This window comes from Danio aesculapii, chromosome 14 (assembly GCF_903798145.1).
Source record: "Danio aesculapii chromosome 14, fDanAes4.1, whole genome shotgun sequence".
In the NCBI taxonomy this organism is placed as follows: Eukaryota; Metazoa; Chordata; class Actinopteri; order Cypriniformes; family Danionidae; genus Danio; species Danio aesculapii.
In genome coordinates, this window is record NC_079448.1 from 12,546,510 (window position 1) to 12,565,097 (window position 18,588).

General features: G+C 37.0%; 2 protein-coding genes across 2 annotated transcripts; both read right to left on the reverse strand.

Annotated features, from left to right (window-relative positions):
- Positions 1-34: 34 nt before the first annotated feature.
- si:ch211-255i20.3 (transmembrane emp24 domain-containing protein 11) lies at positions 35-8,232 on the reverse strand. Its single transcript, XM_056472463.1, has 5 exons — positions 8,014-8,232; positions 2,684-2,775; positions 2,446-2,571; positions 513-659; positions 35-338 (listed from the first exon to the last, which is right to left on the reverse strand). Exons 1-5 carry the CDS (start codon positions 8,159-8,161, stop codon positions 189-191), a joined length of 663 nt encoding a protein of 220 aa, XP_056328438.1. The 5' UTR covers positions 8,162-8,232; the 3' UTR covers positions 35-188.
- A 3,513-nt stretch (positions 8,233-11,745) lies between these two features.
- On the reverse strand, positions 11,746-18,272 carry spon2b (spondin 2b, extracellular matrix protein). The gene is made up of 6 exons (XM_056472513.1): positions 17,907-18,272; positions 17,097-17,320; positions 16,009-16,232; positions 15,276-15,467; positions 13,304-13,487; positions 11,746-12,442 (listed from the first exon to the last, which is right to left on the reverse strand). The coding sequence occupies exons 2-6, from the start codon at positions 17,311-17,313 to the stop codon at positions 12,264-12,266; spliced, it is 996 nt and encodes a 331-aa protein (XP_056328488.1). The 5' UTR covers positions 17,314-17,320; positions 17,907-18,272; the 3' UTR covers positions 11,746-12,263.
- Positions 18,273-18,588: the final 316 nt, after the last annotated feature.

The window sequence follows — 18,588 nt, forward strand, 5'->3', positions numbered from 1 at the left end:
TAAAACACAAATAAGAAGATTTATAGAGTTTATTAAGTAAATAAATTGAATTTATTACCATCAGCCCAGAAACATTTTTTATTTGTATTACAGAGTAAATGATAGTTCCCTCTCGAGTGAGCTAATTTATCAAAATGCTTCAAACGGTCTTAGAATTATTTAAACGAGCAGTTAGTCATTTCATAAAGCTAAACCAACTTCTTTTCGATGAAAAAGTCTTTGAGGTTTTTCATTTGCCAGAATCCAACAGAGAGCAGTATTGATGTCTGAATAATGGCCCACCACAAAACGTTTCCATTCGTTTCCTCGCTCATTTGGCGAAACTTCTCCTCACGTTCCTGGTTGCAGTAAAATAAACAGATACAAATTGCACATAATCACCCGAGAGTAAGTAGTACACCTTGGAAAATGTGGACAGATGACACTTGGTCTGGTTCTCATTCAGATTCTTGCGAGCAGAAAATATGGTAACATTTTGTTGTCAGGCCAATATACAGCATGTGTTTGCTTACCCTTTGGAAATCTTGCTGTCTGCTAATGTAACGCATCTGGTCAATGAGATGTTGCAGGTTGTACTCCATTGCTTTCATAGTATCCTTTGTCTTGGCAGCATTAGGATCAATGGTGTGTTCACCCATTTGAACGTCTAAATGCACTTTCTGTACATAAAGAGAAACGTAAAAGCTTCTAGCACACATCTGAAGCATGTTAAATTCTAGGGCTCCATCATGACAAAAGTCTCATATCAAAGTAATCTCATTTTCTTATTAGGATATACACTCACCGGCCACTTTATTAGCTACACCTTACTAGTACACCCTTTTGCCTTCAGAGATGCCTTAATCCTTCGTGGCATAGATTCAACAAGGTACTGGAAATATTCCTCAGAGATTTTGGTCCATATTGACATAATGGCATCATGCAAATGCAAATCTCCTGTTCCGCCACATCCCAAAGGTGCTCTATTGGATTAAAATCTGGTGACTGTGGAGGCCATTTGAGTACAGTGAACTCATTGTCATGTTCAAGAAACAAGTCTGAGATGATTCGCCCTTTATGACACGTAGCCATCAGAAGTTGGGTACACTGTGGTCATAAAGGGATGGACATGGTCAGCAACAATACTCAGGGAGGCTGTGGCATTAACACAATGCTCAATCGGTCGTCAAAATGTGGCCAAAGTTTGTGGTGGAAAATATCCACCACCCTTACACCAACACTGGCCTGAACCGTTGACACAAGGCAGGATGGATCCATGCCTTCATGTTGTTGATGCCAAATTCTGACCCTACCATCCGAATGTCACAGCAGAAATAGAGACTCATCAGACCAGGCAACGTTTTTCCAATCCTCTATTGTCCAATTGTACGAATTGTAGCCTCAGTTTTCAGTTTTTAGCTGACAGGTGTACCTAATAAAGTGGCCGATATATATATATATATATATATATATATATATATATATATATATATATATATATATATATATATATATATATATATATATATACATATATATATATATATATACATACATACATACATACATACATACATACATACATACATACATACATACATACATACATACATACATACATACATACATACATACACATATATATATATATATATATATATATATATATATATATATATATATATATATATATATATATATGTGTATGTATGTATGTATGTATGTATGTATAGCACCATTTCTGTAATTCAGATTTACATTTTAAAGTATATAACCTGAAATGTACTCATTCATATGCGATCATACTGTATTTCTTACTTTATTTTGAATGTCAGGGCAAATATTTGAATAAAAATGTAGAGGTGTAAAATTAATATTTATACAATATAAAACACTTTTTCAAAAACTAATCTCCAACAACAGTAAAAAGTAAAAGAAAAAAAAATAATAATAATTATATATATATATATATATATATATATATATATATATAATATATATATATATATATATATAGTAAAATAAAATGTAACACTGTACTTTCAAGATTGCAACTTTCTCACAATGCTGTTATTTATGCTTCTATCTGCATACTGATAATGGTCTGTAATATTGCGCTCAAATAAATGAACAATGTATTCTGTGACACCACAAAATAAACGATCATTTTATTACAGTACTTAGTTTTTGTCTTGTTTTTAGTCCAAATAAAAAAAATTACATGAAATCTATAAAACAATTTCCTTTAAATTATCTACTAGTAGGATAAATGAAATACTCTTATTTCAAACTGAAAACAAGATTACTTTATTTACCCCAGTGGCAGATTATTTTGGTTGTTATTTAGGAAAAACTCAACAAGATTTAAGAATTTTTAGATATTTGGACTCGACACAAGACAAAAAAAAATTTTGACTTTTTATTTTGTCCAAAAAATATTTTCTAATTGATGTTCTCAGAACTCACTAGACGATCTCCGGCAAATACAGAGAACCTGGTGGAGTTGGATTGCATGCACAGAAAATGTTGACCCGAAGCAGGGGATGTAAAGGTGAATTTTCCATACCTCCCAAAGCGTTTTAACAAGACCACCTGCCAAATGACAGAGCATATCAGAAGAACTGTTCCAGATGGTAAGACTTAAGAGTTTACTGTGTAATTCAGAGTTATGTTATAAGTGCAGGAGGGGCTGAATGCTTCAAACCTCATGTTGAGGGTCTCTCACGGTTACAGTCAAACCAAGATGTGGGATATTGCTCTTTTTGTTTTCATCCCAGTACTCAAGCATGAGTACACCTGGAGGAGAAACCAAAGCATTTGTGATACTGTAGTTTTGTTTTTATGTACAGTTAAAATAAATTAATGAATTAAAGTTAAAATCAGAATTATTAATCACCCTTTGAAATTTTTTTCTTTTTAAAATATTTTCCAAATTATGTTTAACAGAGCAAGAAAATTTTCACAGTATGTTTGATAATATTTTTTCTTCTGGAGAAACTCTTATTTGTTTTATTTCGGCTAGAATAAAAGCAGTTTTAATTTTAAAAAAAAACATTTAAGGTCAAAATTATTAGCCCCTTCAAGCTATATTTTTTTCGTTTGTCTACAGAACAAACCATCATTATACAATAACTTGCCTAATTACCCTAACCTGCCTAATTAATCTAATTAACCTAGTTACGTTTTTAAATGTCACTTTAAGCTGTATAGAAGTGTCTTGAAAAATATCTAGTAAAATATTATTTACTGTCATTATGGCAAAGATAAAATAAATCAGTTATTAGAAATAAATTTTTAAAACATTTATGTTTAGAAATGTGTTGAAAAAATCGGTTAAACAGAAATTGGGAGAACAAATAAACGGGGGGTTAATAATTCAGGACGTTTAATAATTCTGACTTCAAATGTATGTAGCAGTTTATCTACTGTGAAAAGCTCAATTTTATGGTGACAAAGAGAACTCAAACGTGCTGTGTTAACACATGCAAATAGAAAAACTGACAAAATGAGAAGACGGTTTCAACGGTTTGACAACACACACTCACGCAAATTGCCATGCAAATATAGAAACGCACTACAAAAATTGTTGAGACCCCAAGTGAGGAACCTGGCTGATTCCTGTTTAGAGTTAGCGGTGTTGTTGGCAGTGTTGCAGAAAGTTACTTTAGAAAGTAATGCATTACAATATTGAGTTACTTCCCAAAAAAGTAAGTAATTGCGTTACTTAGTTACATTTATGATAAGTAATGCATTATGTTATTTTTGAGTTATTTTGGCATTACTTTTTCTGACTTTGCTAAGGCTTCTTCAGAACTTGAAGGGTGGGGGGTTCCTTTTCTTTTTCTTTAAATAGAGGAGTTACACTGGATAACCTTTGTTAACCTAAAAAAAAATAAAAAAAATGAATGTAGGATAATGTTTTCTTCGTACAACTTCCTGACCCCAGAGCTATACATGTCGTATTTACAGATACATGAAAGTTTAAAGCTATGTTGGTTACTTTTGTGCTTTTTGTCTTATTAAAAAATCTATTCAAATAATCCTAATGAGCATATTTCCATCACAGAAATATAAGGCTCTGCTGTCTTCATTTCCTGCATTCTCTCATTGTGAGCAGGATTTAAGTGAAGTTTCATAAACTAATTTCGAGAGGAGCACGTGATATGATTGAGCACGTCTGGCCACTCATCAGTAATCAGTAATAATCCAATCAGAGTGATCCTAGTTTACTATAAATGGATCATTTTCTCCCTAATGTTTTATCTTCGTTTGGAAGAATCCCCCCTTCCACCCCTTCTCCTCCTTTTCCTCCCTTTTCTTAAAGGGGGAGCTCTCGAGACCTACCTGATCTCGGATCTCCTGATATGCTTATCGACTGGGCTGGAGCCCTGGGCTCAAATATCTCCGAGCTCAGGGTTCTCTCCCGGGACAGCATGCCAAACCTGCTTTATACGCCAAGCATATCTAAGTGGGAACTCTTGAACTTGACTACGTTAATTTTAATTCAGCAGTTTTTTTTAACAGCAAATAAACTAAACTAAAAAGTAACTCAAATATTGTAGCTTAAATTTTATAAGTAATGCTTTACCCGTTACAAAGAAAATTACTATTATTACATAACTTGAGTTACTTCTAATGCGTCAACACTGGTTATGGAGATCTGAGAGTTGAGTTTTTCGTTTATTTTAACATTCTTGTTGTCCGGTTTCTTATTTTTTGTGTATATTCGATGTAAAATGACATTTAAAGAGAGTCATTTAATGTTATTTGTAGAAATTGTCAAATTATTAGGGCTAAAAATTTGCACACAAAAAAGGAAGCTTATGATTAGGACACTATTTGACTTTCAAACTCGTTTTCTCTGTGGCTGAGACAGCTCGAACATGCTGCGAGTTAAGAAAACACTAACAAATTAAGAAAACATCTGCATTTGTACAGAAACAAATACAGAAATGCTCTGCAAATAGCTCAGACCTTAACGACAATGTACTGGAAGACAAGAAAAAGGTGAGCTTTTTGTTGTTGCTGTTGTTTATTTTAACGTCCTGGTTTTACGGTTTCTTATTAGTTGTATATTCTTAGCTCTAATAACCTGACAAATTGAACAAGTAACTTTAAGAATAAAGATTAACTTTTAAAATTACTAAAATATACTAACGTCAAGGAACCAGGACATCAAAACATAAAAACAACACAGACTACACGGCTGACTCTAAACAGGAAGCAGCCGGGTTCAACACATTTGGGGTCCTGCCGGACACATTTTCATTGTGGTCTGAACTATTTGCAGTGCATTTCTGTATTTGCCAACACAATCTCATGGCAATTCGTAACTTTTTGATTTAGTGGCAAATTCATATGAATTTGTTTGATCTTATTCATACAATTTAGTATGATTTGCTCATCTTCCAATGACGGTTGGGTTGAGAGACGGGGTTTGGTGCCACCTCCTTTTTAAAATCGTACATTTTGCATGACTGAACTAGTATGAATGCGTACGAATTAGCCACTAAACTGACAAAACTTAAAATAGTTACGTCTCTTAATAAGATCAGGCTGGTATTTGCATGTGTTCCGAGACTTTGCATGTGTTAAATTATTAAAGATGCTTTCTTAATTTGTTAGTGCTTATCTATTTATTTATTTCTATTATTTTAACTTGCAGTGTATTTGAGCTCTCGCAACCACCCTAGAATTTCCTTTTTATTGTTTACATTTTGTCAGAATAAAAAGTGGATATAGTGGCACTATATAATGTGTCACTTATCCTCCTAGAATTAGTATGATGTGTATAATATCACGCTATAATACTGAGGAATGATATATTGACCATGTATTACCTCAATTTTATTTTTGGAGATTATATTTTTTATTATCAAAATGTATTTATTTATTTAGTTACTTTTTATTTCGATTTTTTGGTAAATATGTCTTGTTTTCATTGTCAGTTTAAATCGCTCTTGCTGTGTCTGAAATCACATACCGTACAATAAACTGAATTGTCTTTGGTTAGAAATTATTTGCATTTGTTAAATAGCTCTATATTAGTTCTATTAATTGTACTGTACATGAATGAAATACTATGTCGCTATGTTGTATCTGTCATAATTACTCTTCGCCTCATAGAATAATAAAGTGTTTATCGAATGCGCAATTTAGAATGTCTTACAATTTTAGTATTTGATCGCAGCATCTGTTTAAATGGCTGTTTTAAAAGACAGCCTTTCCAAAAAGCCCAGTGTATAGACCATAAAACCTTTTTTTCTTCTTCTTTTTTTAACTTAAAATAAAATAAACGTTAACTGGAAAAAGAATCAGGCGACTTGGTGGCTCAATGGGTAGCACGATCACCTCACAGCAAGAAGGTTGCTGGTTCGAGTCTCGGCTGGGTCAGTTGGCATTTCTGTCTGTGGAGTTTGCATGTTCTTCCCGTGTTCGCGTGGGTTTCCTCCAGGTGCTCCGGTTTTCCCCACAAGTCCAAAGACATGTGCTATAGGTGAATTGGGTAGGCAAATTGGCCATAGTGTATGTGTGTGATTGATTGTGTATGGGTGTTCCCTAGTGATGTGTTGCAGCTGGAGGGGCATTCGCTGCATAAAACCATATGCTGGATAAGTTGGCGGTTCATTTCGCTGTGGCGACTTTAATAAAGGATTAAGCCGAAAATGAATGAATGAATGAATGAATGAATGAAAAAAGAATCATAAAAAGCGTATAATGAAATAAAATGTATAATAAAATAGTGGCTCAGTGGTTAGCACTGTCGCCTCACAGCAAGAAAGTCTCTGGTCCGAGCCCCGGCTGGGTCAGTTGGCATTTCTGCGTGGAGTTTGCATGTTTCCCCCATGTTCATGTGGGTTTCTTCTGGGTGATCCGGTTTCCCTGTAATGTATGTGTGTGGGAAAAGTGTACTCTATATGGATATTTCCCAGTACTGGAAGGGCATCCGCTGTGTAAAACATATGCTGGATAAGTTGGCGGTTCATTTCGCTGTGGCGACTTTAATAAAGGATTAAGCCGAAAATGAATGAATGAATGAATGAATAAATGAATGAATGAAAAAAGAATCATAAAAAGCGTATAATGAAATAAAATGTATAATAAAATAGTGGCTCAGTGGTTAGCACTGTCGCCTCACAGCAAGAAAGTCTCTGGTCCGAGCCCCGGCTGGGTCAGTTGGCATTTCTGCGTGGAGTTTGCATGTTTCCCCCATGTTCATGTGGGTTTCTTCCGGGTGCCCCGGTTTCTCCGTAATGTATGTGTGTGAAAAAGTGTACTCTATATGGATATTTCCCAGTACTGGAAGGGCATCCGCTGTGTAAAACATATGCTGGATAAGTTAGCGGTTTGTTCCGCTGTGGTGACTCCTAATGAATAAAGGAACTAAGCTGAAGGAAAATGAAGAAATTAATTAAATGAGATGTATATAAAACATGTCTACATTTATGTGTCTTTAAATTTAAGCTACTTTATAAAGTTAATATGTTATAAAATAAATTGAATTAAAATAAAAGAGACATTTAAATCAATTTATAAAAATGACCAAAAAAAAAAAACAGACAGAAATGTTTTCTTTTGGAAAGAATCACTTTTGCGTGGACATTATGCTTTACAACATTTCAGATTGTTACTTTTAAATTACGAGTCTGAAATCCCCTGAATTTCCTCTGGCCTCAGGTTACCTGGATCCTGTTGTCCAGATATGTATGAATATTCCAGATGTATTAGACGTTATGCAAACATGTACCTTTAGAATTTATCTTGATTATTTATACTTAAAGTAATAATTTGTCTTCAAAGAAAGACATGTAAAGCCTAAATATGTCTACAGAGTAACACTTTACATGCATTAAAAGTATTATTATATTTTTAAGCTTAATGTATCAAACTGACTTAAATAATTTGTAATATCCTAAAGCCTACAGTGATACAGAAACTATTCAGGATCAAATAACTGTATAATAACCCACAATTCATGTATAATTGAATAAAAATACCTAATAGTGTATAACAGCACAATTCATCTTCACTGACCTGTCACCAGTGTGTCCACTGGAATCTCCTCGATGATGCACTTTTCCTCTTGTTCCCCTAAATCAAAATACATAGCTGGAGCCAAAATAACAAAACTGGCTAGCAACAGGCCTGTCAGACTCCCATTCATTACAGTAAAACAATTCATTTTTAAAGTAGGAAAGCTTCAAAAAGGCGAACAGATGGAAACAAGTAAAGCTGTATGTGCGCTGCAGAATTACTGTGGGAAAACTACAGCTGTGGTTTGTAGAGTCGTGTTTAAACAAGGTTAAGGAAAGGAATGATAAGGCTAATCCTAAAGCTAAAGATGTTTATAAAACTAGTTGGTCACACTTCATTTTGCTGGTTCCTTTTGATATTCTGTCAACTATAACTTTGCAACTATATACATTTAAACAACTCTTAGATTATTAGGAGAGTATTTCAAGACTAGGTTTAACCTTTGGGATAAGTTGACGTGTACTTGCAAAGTTAGTCTGTTAAATGTCTGTTGGTGGACAATTTTAAAGCAAGTATTTTAAGCAAACAGACTACTAATATGCCCAGCAAGCATCTTTGTGTTTAAAAGACGTCTAATAGTCCAAACTCAGATATCTTGACTAAAATAATGCTAAATTTGGGCAGTCAGTAAAAAATTAATAGACATCTAACAACTGTCCAAAAATAGACGTCATCAAATACTGTATACAGTAATGAATGACTCCACATATAAAGTCTGTCTATTTAGTGACTGTAGTCTATTTTTGGTCTTTTGTTGTCTGCCTTGGTATATTAGACGTCTATTAAACACAAAATAGCTTTGTGCTAGTTGATGTGTAATTGAAAACAAAGTTAGTTTTAGATCAAATGTATAAAGAGGACCATTGAAATTACCAACACAATCTCACGGCAATTCGTAACTTTTTGATTTAGTGGCTAATTCGTATGAATTCGTACGATCTAATTCGAACAATTTAGTACGATTTGCTCATCTGCCAATGACGGTTTGGTTTAGGGGTGGGGTTAGGTGCCACGCCTCCTTATTAAAATCGCACAATTTCGTACGTCTGAACTCGTACGAATTCGTACGAATTAGCCACTAAACTGTCAAAACGTAAAATACTTACGTTTTCTCGTGAGATCAGGCTGAAATTACGTATTATCAATGCATTACCAGTCATTAAGCGTAAAAACTTAGTAAAAAGGTAACTTTGTTTGTTTCAGTTAGGTATTTGTACAGCCAAGTCATACTGTATAATATTATACCTCTTGTAATTTTATTGAAGACCTGTTTTCAAACAGAACATTTCACAAAATGTCACAACCCAAAGAATGTTCAAATACAGAGAAATAAGCCATTTTAGCAAGTGACACATCCTCAATGCTAATGGCAACATACACTCATCTGCCACTTTATTAGATACACCTGTCCAACTGCTCGTTAATGCAAATTTCTAATCTGCCAATCACATGGCAGCAACTTAATGCATTTAGGCATGTAGACATGGTCAAGATGATCTGCTGCAGTTCAAACCGAGCATCAGAATGGGAAATAAAGGTGATTTAAGTGACTTTGAACGTGGCATAGTTGTTGGTGCCAGACGGGCTGGTCTGAGTATTTTAGAAACTGCTGATCTACTGGGATTTTCACGCACAACTATCTCTAGGGTTAAGAACATATCCACTGAGCGGCAGTTCTGTGGGCGCTAATGCCTTGTTGATGCTAGAAGTTAGAGGAGAATGGCCAGACTGGTTCGAGCATATAGAAAAACAACAGTAAATAACCACTGATTACTACCAAGGTATGCAAAAGAGCATCTCTGAACACACAACACATAGAACCTTGAGAGAGAGATGGGTTACAGCAGCAGAAGACCACGCCGGGTGTCACACCTGTCAGCTAAGAACAGGAAACTGAGGCTACAATTCACACAGGCTCACCAAAATTGGACAAGAGGAGATTGTAAAAATGTTGCCTGTTCTGATGCATCTCGATTTCTGCTGGGCCATTGGGATGGTAGGGTCAGAATTTGGCATCAACAACATGAAAGGATCCATCCTGCCTTGTATGAATGGTTCAGGCTGGTGGTGGTGTTGTAATGGTGTGGGGGATATTTTCCTGGCACACTTTGGGCCAATTAGTACCAATTGAGTATCGTGTCAACACCACAGCCTATTTGAGTATTGTTGCTGACAATGTCCATCCCTTTATGACCATACCCATCTTTTGATGGCTACTTCCAGCAGGATATTGTGCCATGTCATAAAGCATGAATCATCTCAGACATTCACACTGCCCATAATCTGCACAAATATGGAGTCAATGTTTATTTTATTTTTTTTCTCCCTCTTATTGTATAGATTTTACTTGCCTTATACTTCAGAATAGTTCACATCATTGCTATTATTATTTATACTTGTATTAGGTTTTCTTTATTAAGCACCAATTTAGCCAGACAAATTCCTTGTACATGTATACCTACAGTACATGGAAATAAACATAAATCTGATTCTGTAAAACAGGTGTGTTAATGTCCAACCTTAACCTTAAACACCCCTGGTGCCTCATGTATCAACGCTGCGTACGCACAAAAACTTTGCGTATGCCAGATTTTACTCTCGCGTTTGGATTTACTAACGATGAAATTAATGTGAGAATGTGCGTTGGTCCACGCCAATTTCATGTCTGGCGTGCGTGTATTTCTTGTGTGTGTTTATTTAAATTGGCGACTCCTAGAGGCAATTATGTTAAATAGCACACTACAAATTATCACACCAACAAAGTATCCTGGCAACTGGTTCTTTCCAAAGGGAACTGGCAGACCATTCTGGGTTAAGCCAGTCATCTTTGAGCCGTGCAATGCCAGCTGTATGGGACGGGATAATCCTCATGTCTAGCAGGGATAGAAGGTTTCCATACCATGCAGTTGACCAGCCAAACATTAAAGCGCAATTTGCAGCGATCAACTGCAACGAATTTGCATACGTGAATCGGAAACATTTCCATTCAATAAATGTGAAAATAATAAGTGATGCTCAAATGCGATTGAGCAGCTGAAATGCCGGTGGTGCTGCCTTGATAAGAGTGGAGGGGTGCTGCTATACCGCCCTAACAAAGTGTTCTTGTAATACATCTGTGTCTCCCACAGACACGGATACTACTCCAGACAGTAAAGTGTCGCACACAATTGAGGCAACTCTCTCCTCAAAGGGTGTTAGTTCACCATCCCCTGTCCCCCGCCTCTTCGGTCCACACTTTGACAGTGCGCCACTGTTCTCCTCTTAACCTGCACCTTTACATTGGACAATTTCTTTTTTAATTCACTCACAGTGCGATGTTCAGACCCCACTGCATTAACCGCGTCAGCTCAATTTTTTTGAGCAACTCCAATTCACATTCTGTGAAGTTTCTCCTCTTGCTTGCTTGCTTTTGCCATTGCTTTTTCATTTGGTTTTGCCAAAGTGGAGTCATTACCATATTTATAAGGGGGAGGAGGCAGGGAGGGGTTTTGCGCTCGTGCATGTCCGCTCAGTTTCACGTTAATTCGGATGAACAAAGAGAATATACCTGCATACACAGTGTTTCATACATCTGATTTTTTTACTGCGTACGCACAATTACAGCTTTGTCCGTACTCAATGCTTTAGTATAAATTCAACGCAAGTCTTGTACATCAGGCCCCTGGAGATTTTATATTTCAGATATTATTTCTCATTTAAACATGAAATCTTTTTTTCACACAGGCACAAACATTCAGAAGAAACACGTTTTATTTATTTGTATTTACAACTTATATACAGTTTTGCAGTTATTGTACAGAATTCATCCACTTATGCAACATATATTGACAAAAACAGAGTAGTTTGAACTAAAGATGTGTTTCAGCTTTTGAGTGTGATGATGTCACGAGTGAGTTTTTCCACCAGAGAGCATCAGACTCCATGAACAGTGCATGAGGACAGTGTGTAAAAAGTGAAAACAAATCAGTTGAACTCCTGCTATCACTGCTGTTTTGAAGATTTTTTTTTTTTCGCTGATGACATCTGCAGTTTCTTATATTTTACCTTTATATGCAATGAACTTAAAATGTCTTTTTTCTGCTTTGGATACTTCAGTTTCCTTTTAAAGTTGAGAAATGTGGCCTAGACTGTTTCAGTAAGCTCGTTAAATCACCCATCAAAGTCTTACAGAAACCAGTCATTCCCTTTTAAAAAGTCTCATTTTAAAGCTGCAGATTCTTCCGTTTGGATGAGGCACGTCTGATTTATATTCACACACAGTTGTCAGGAATACAGAGCCTCTTTTCCTCTAGGGATGGACAGGGAGCACCGTTGTTTGCAGGATGCATGTGAATATAACGGGTTCTGTGTTTTACCCCTTTCTCACCGCACTGACCCTTACAAAGACCCCAAGGTGACCACACAGACACCTCGCAATCCAGAGGGGTATCTGTGGATAAAAAAGAGAGAGCCGTTGATTAGAATCATAACTATTTGTGCTTTGTTAATTATAATGCTGGTCAATGTTCCTTTAAAAAGACACAATTTAATGAGAAAGTTATTCGATGTTTTCTATTTTTTTAATATCTAGTTATTTTTCATTTTTTATGAATCGATTGGATTGGAAGTCCCTGGCGATCTGATTTGTATGAAAATGTATGATTATTAGCAGAAGTTAAATTATATTATATTAAGCATAATGCAGGATTCACACAGATGCACAAAAAACAATTGAATTGGTCTTCCAAAACATTCAATTGTCACAAAATATCTTATAACTAGCACCGATCATTGAAGAAACCAAATGGAAAGTCTCTGAAATGCTAAATCATTTTTATGCTAAATTTACTGTATGCTTATGGTCTAATTGCTTCTTATTTTGACTACAAGATCTCCGGATTCACTGACGCTTTCCAGAAATCCTCCTGACCTTGTTAAAGGTTGATATGTATCACAGACTGGGACTTTTGTGCAAGTAGGAAAACAGAAGCACACATTTCACTTCCATGACAAACACTTCCTTAGTGCTGAGTGGCAAGAAACTTTTAAACGAGTTGGCCTCCATTATCTTGTTGCAGTTTGTTGTGTTGGTTACCATGGGAATGGATAAACCTTTCTACAGCCTGTGATTCAGTCACCACAACTTCTCTCTACGGATTTGTAGAGTTTCTTCGAAAACGGAATATATGAATATACAATTCAAATGCAATTTGATTCATATTTCAGGAGAGGATTTTGTATATGAGTAGACTTTAAAAGACCATTATATCATTCATATCACAAATCATCACAAACAATTCTCAATGCTTACTTATAAGAGGCCCGTCTATTTCATTCCCGCTTGGGATCTGATTGGATTGTGTTGGCTGGATGGGTAAGCTGAAGATCTGGTTGTTCTTGATCTTAGTTAGAGAAACTTTGGCAATTGGGGGGAGATGCTTCAATCTGGGATAGTAAAAGGAGTTTGCAGGGTGGCTTGGGAATGATGAGGTTATCTGTTGAGGAAAAGACAAGATTCATAACAAGATCTTGATGCCTGCCTTAAAAAAAACTATTGGTTAGGCAGTCTAACAGGTCCATCAGAAATAATGGTACAAAAGCTGTTAGTGGGATGGTACCTTCCAACAAATAGAAAACTTCTGTACTTTTTTGGTGTTAATATGTAAGCTTTGGGCACTAATATGTACCGTGAGGATACCAATATTGATAATTTCAGTACAAATGTTTACCTTTTAAAAAAGGTGCAACACCTGTGACAAATCTCATACATTTATTTCTTAAGGCTGATTTATTCTTCTGCGTCAAGCGTACATGTATGCTACGCGTGGACGCATAGCCCTCGCCGTGGCCATCTGCATCGCTGACACCCACCTCTCAAAAAATGTAACTACACGTCGCAACGATGCGTAGTGCAAGGTCTGTGATTGGTTAGCTTGGTATCGCTGACAAGTGTGGGTGGGACCGAGAGCCCTATGGAGCAAATGTTTACAAGTGTGGAGTCCCGTGAAGGAGCTCCGGATGGAAAGTTTTGTTTTGTGTTTACCTCATGGTTAAAGGTGTTGCACATCCGCCGGTTCCTGCCTCAATATCATAGAAATTTACATTAGATGTCGCCTACCCTGTTGTTGTCTATTGGAAGGATTGCGTCAATAGAGCCACCATTTTTGTAAAGGGTAGCGCTCCATTGAAATGAATGCGAGACCAATGTGCAGTGGAGGACTTTTTTCTCCAGATCCAGAGAAATGCACAAATATGCATATATCTATGATCGGGAGTTCTCCTGGTGGTCATTATGCAAATATTTTTTTAAATTTCGAAAATTATAATTTTACATCACTTTTCTACATTGATGGACAAGTGACCACATGAACATTATGACATTATTTCTGGCACCGCAGCGTCTTGTCATATTTCATAACATTGTTTGCTTATTTTATTCAACAAAACTACCATAAGCTTAGTATTTAGTGCAAGTTGGAGCTACTTTCCGTTTTGGTGAATGCAGTAAGTGATTGTGTTATCATCAATAACGCTACTTGTTCAGCACAAAAGTTCATTATATACAAAACGTAAGAAACTAAATGAAACCTATGAAATGTTCTGCCTTTGAGCTTTGTTTTCTTTGTTTGCTCGTTACTACACCTGTACACAGCGCTAAAGTCCAGCATCTTCAAATTGGCACACTATCTTGACTAGTGCGGTTGAATGACATTTGTCCTGGGAGCCCTGTACAAATGTGGCGGCGCTATTGACGCATGCTCTGGCTCGGTATGTGATATCTAGTGTATATATCTATGCCTCAAAATGAGTGAGTTTGAGCCACTTTTACATTAAGGAAGCGTTCAGAAAAAACAAAACACCAGCGAAGAAATTAGACACAGAGGAACATAAACACCTCACTGCCAACTAACGTTTCGAAAGTGTTATTGCAGAGCAACAGAAAAAGCGCGCAGAAGTATGAATGCACAGCTACGCGTGCTGCATGCGCCGTGGGTCACGCCGATCACTTGATGCAGAAGTATAAACCAGGCTTTAGAGTGTGTACAGGTTTGCTGATTTTTTTTTGAAGACAAAAAAAGCTAAACTTTTTTTCTTTCATTCTTGAGCAGGGAATGGTTTCCAAAGTGGGTTGGGTCGGATTAAATAATGTAACTAAATCCAGCCTTAAAAAGTTTCCTTGTGTTGAATTGTCTCCAAGTCAGGTTGGTCTGCTGGTTTGGAAACTTTTTGTCAGGTTGGAAGACCTGACCAAATGTTATAAATATATGTCTGTTAGACATTACCTGAGTGACCTTGTCTTGAGGAATGGTCTCAAAGTTTGGCGAGGAGAAGGTGAAACCACTGTCTGTGCCGGCATCATAGGGGTAGAGCTCAAGGCTTATGTTTTCTTTCCAGTGGTCGCCCTCGCACAAGTTCAGACTGTCTATTCCAACAAACCAGTCAGGACTTGGCACAATGCGAACAATGAAGGATAGCTGCAAAACAAGAAGACCATTAGTGTTCAGTTGCACTGCGGTTTTAGCTTGCTCATTAGCCCGTTTGAGTTGCCACTGGCTTGTTTTCATTTGGAAAGTTTTATTATTTATAATTCTTTCTATAATATTTTATAAGGAATGCCTGTGAGGCCAATGAAGTGTGAGCATGTAGAGAGCCAGTCACAAAAGTATGGAAGTGTCCACATTTTCTGACTGAAAACATCTGTGGTTTATATATATAAGCTGTAAAAACCCTGCTATGGTGACAACTTAAACCAGGTAATTTAGTGGTCTTACATTGTCATCTGGTGTAGTTGGTCTCCCAGCCTAGCCAAACTAATTTTAGCTGATTTATCTAGTCTAACCAACTGAAAGATTCAACAATACAATACAGTCAGACAGGGGGTCCAAATTGAATTTAACATTGGCTAACTATGTGGTGTAGAATAAATATAATCATACACAGGACCAGCATTTAGTTTCTGAAGGGAGGCTCAGGCTTGTCCTGTCTTTAACCTGCTGCAGTGCACAGTGTACTTACTAAAGAGTGTCTTGCAAAGACCTCAAATTCTGTGGTTGCGTGGCCAGTTCCTCCAACCACAGCTGGCGCTGAGAAGAGGCCATAGACGCTCTGGATCCGTTCCCCAGCTGCCTCCACTTCCTTTATCAGGGTCCAAGCCTCTGCTCTCTCAGAGAACTCTCTCACCCCATTACTGGCGTACTCATTCCTTTGCCAGAGGTGATAGTCTGAACTATGAGTTACTCCTGAAACGAAAATGGGTTTTCGATGTGTACTTCTGCTTTAGCGCATAACATGATATTCAAGTACCTTCACATTTGTTGTGCTCAGACCCATAGGAACAGTGTGTGAATGTACAGTACAGTGGATCATAGGAGGATTTAAATTTTTCACAGGAAATAAATTTTTACATGTTTTTAGGTAGAATTTCTTGAAGCTCATCCTTTAGAGCCAAGATTGCTTTTGGCATCCCTGTTAATTGAAACTTTGTATTTGTACACAAATCTATAGGAAATGGATGCATTTTGATTTTATTTAATAATCCTGTAATAATCACTGATCAGCCATACTTAAAAGACACATCTGGGCTAATTTATAATAGCTATTAAATCTCTGTTATAAATGTTCTTTTTTGGTGTCTATGGTTTCACAAAGAACTTTTAAGATACAAGGAAACTTTCCTCTGCATTAATAGGTACATACTGTAGGTTCTACACCAGTTTCTTGAGATTATTAAAAAGTTCTTCAGACCTGTAACTTATTTTTTTGGGAACCCAAAATAATTTTCTGCTACTTCACGCCTGTGGAAAACTCTCTTTTGCAACCTCTATTATTAAGACTGCAAATCAACAAACTTTGACATCCTTTTGGAGGAGTTATAATTGCTTGGTAAAACCCCTGAGACAGGGCCAACTTCGAAGACTTGGGTTGAGCACAGAAAAGAAAGCAAAGCAACAAATTCTGCCACCAGTACACTATAACTGTAAAGTTATTTAACAAAACCATTTTTGTTTCTCAAAGAACCTTCAAGATCCATGAATTTTTACGATTTTTAACAGAACCATCAATGCCGATAACGAAACTTTATTTTTAAGAGTGCAGCCGCTTACCTATGAGGGGGGACCACTGAGCAGGTGGCCTGTACAGAGGGTAGTGCTTGGGGAAGGCAGTCTGTGTCCACTGGCCAGTAAACGTCAGTCGGTACTTAGCCGTGGAAGGGGCCGTGCACATGCGGTCCACATCCACCGGCATTGCAGGGACTCCACTCAGCAGGGCCAGAGTCACGGTCAGCCAGCAGTTCACTCTCAGAGATGTCATCTTTTCCATGTTGGTTCTGCATAGGAACAATGAACTGTTTTACCATGCAGGGCATGTGGACGCATGCCATAACCAGGTTTGGACATTTTGGACCACTCCTTTCACTAAACCAAGTAACAATGGTAAAACATGTGGAAATGAAAGATTTTACATAAGCTGCCTCTGTGAGTGATTTGATATAATTGTGTCATACACTGACTAAGGAAGAAGGAATGTAGGTCAGGATAACCATATTCTGTCTGTTTTTCCAGGCACTGTTACATGGCGTATTCAGCAAATAATGGAATGGCAATGAAATGTCACAGTAGTTACAGTCATTTGTTAAAAGTGATTCTTAACATTAGTATTTAAAAGAAATCCAATTATTTAAATAAATGATCATTTAAATTAGCATAGACGGTTACAATTTATATTTAATAATAATTATTAGTGTTTTAGACTGTTATTTAGACATTGCCACATTTAAAGCAGGATTTAGTCTGTAAATTGTAAATAGGTTGTCATATAAAACAGTGTTTAAATGTATGTTCTATAAAGCTGTATTCATAATTAAGCAGAAGCACTTCAGCACTGTGCAGCATGAATAAACATAAAACACTTACAGATTTTGCAGAGGCAGATGAGGTTTCCTGCAGAAGAGCTGAGTGGAGGTCACCTGTGCCCGGGCATAGAAAGGAAGACTGCAAGATTACTGTGTGTCTTCCAGCTATTTATGCGTTTCCAGCAGTCCCCACAGTCTTACAATATCAATAACCTCCTGACCCCTCCCAGATGTAGAGTCGAGCTCTCCGCACTCTGCATTACAACTCCATGTGGGATTCCCCTTCGGTTTCAGCGAAGCGAGTCGCTGTTTGAATCAAGGTTCACACTTTTTTTTTTTTATTTCCAAACTTGATATGCATAGAGAAAGCAGCATTATGAAGCTCCAGAGAGTTTTGCAGTCAGTCAAGGAGGTAGTATTATGGGCTTGGTTGATTGTGGAAACAGACTTGGCTGGTGGCTCAGCAGCGTGGAGGAACCCGGCAAGCCGAAAGCTAACCGATCCCGCCTGCAGCCAGTAATTGCTTCCACATGCTCACGTTTTTCAGCCTTCTCAAATTCTCTCCAGTTTCTCGACACTTAATTTGCTGAGAGCTGTTTGGATTTGGTTTTCTGCAAACCAGTTCCATTTCTGAGAGCTTGCTTTAAGGGTTTTTAAATTTTCCTCTGTTGTAAATTGGGCTTTGGCCCAGCCGGATTGCGACATCTAATGGGTTTGACATGTGTTTTACGCCTGTCTCAATC

Bases quoted from the DNA above. Each gene is read 5' to 3' on its own strand.
- si:ch211-255i20.3 (XM_056472463.1), bottom strand. From the start codon at position 8,161: ATGAATTGTTTTACTGTAATGAATGGGAGTCTGACAGGCCTGTTGCTA. The intron at 2,776-8,013 runs GTCAGTGAAGAT...TTTCTCCTCCAG, and splicing joins AGTGGACACACTGGTGACAG to GTGTACTCATGCTTGAGTAC. The intron at 2,572-2,683 runs GTTTGAAGCATT...GTCATTTGGCAG, and splicing joins TGAGAGACCCTCAACATGAG to GTGGTCTTGTTAAAACGCTT.
- spon2b (XM_056472513.1), bottom strand. From the start codon at position 17,313: ATGGAAAAGATGACATCTCTGAGAGTGAACTGCTGGCTGACCGTGACT. The intron at 16,233-17,096 runs GTAAGCGGCTGC...TTTTCGTTTCAG, and splicing joins TCAGTGGTCCCCCCTCATAG to GAGTAACTCATAGTTCAGAC. The intron at 13,488-15,275 runs GTAATGTCTAAC...TTTCCTCAACAG, and splicing joins CTCAAGACAAGGTCACTCAG to ATAACCTCATCATTCCCAAG.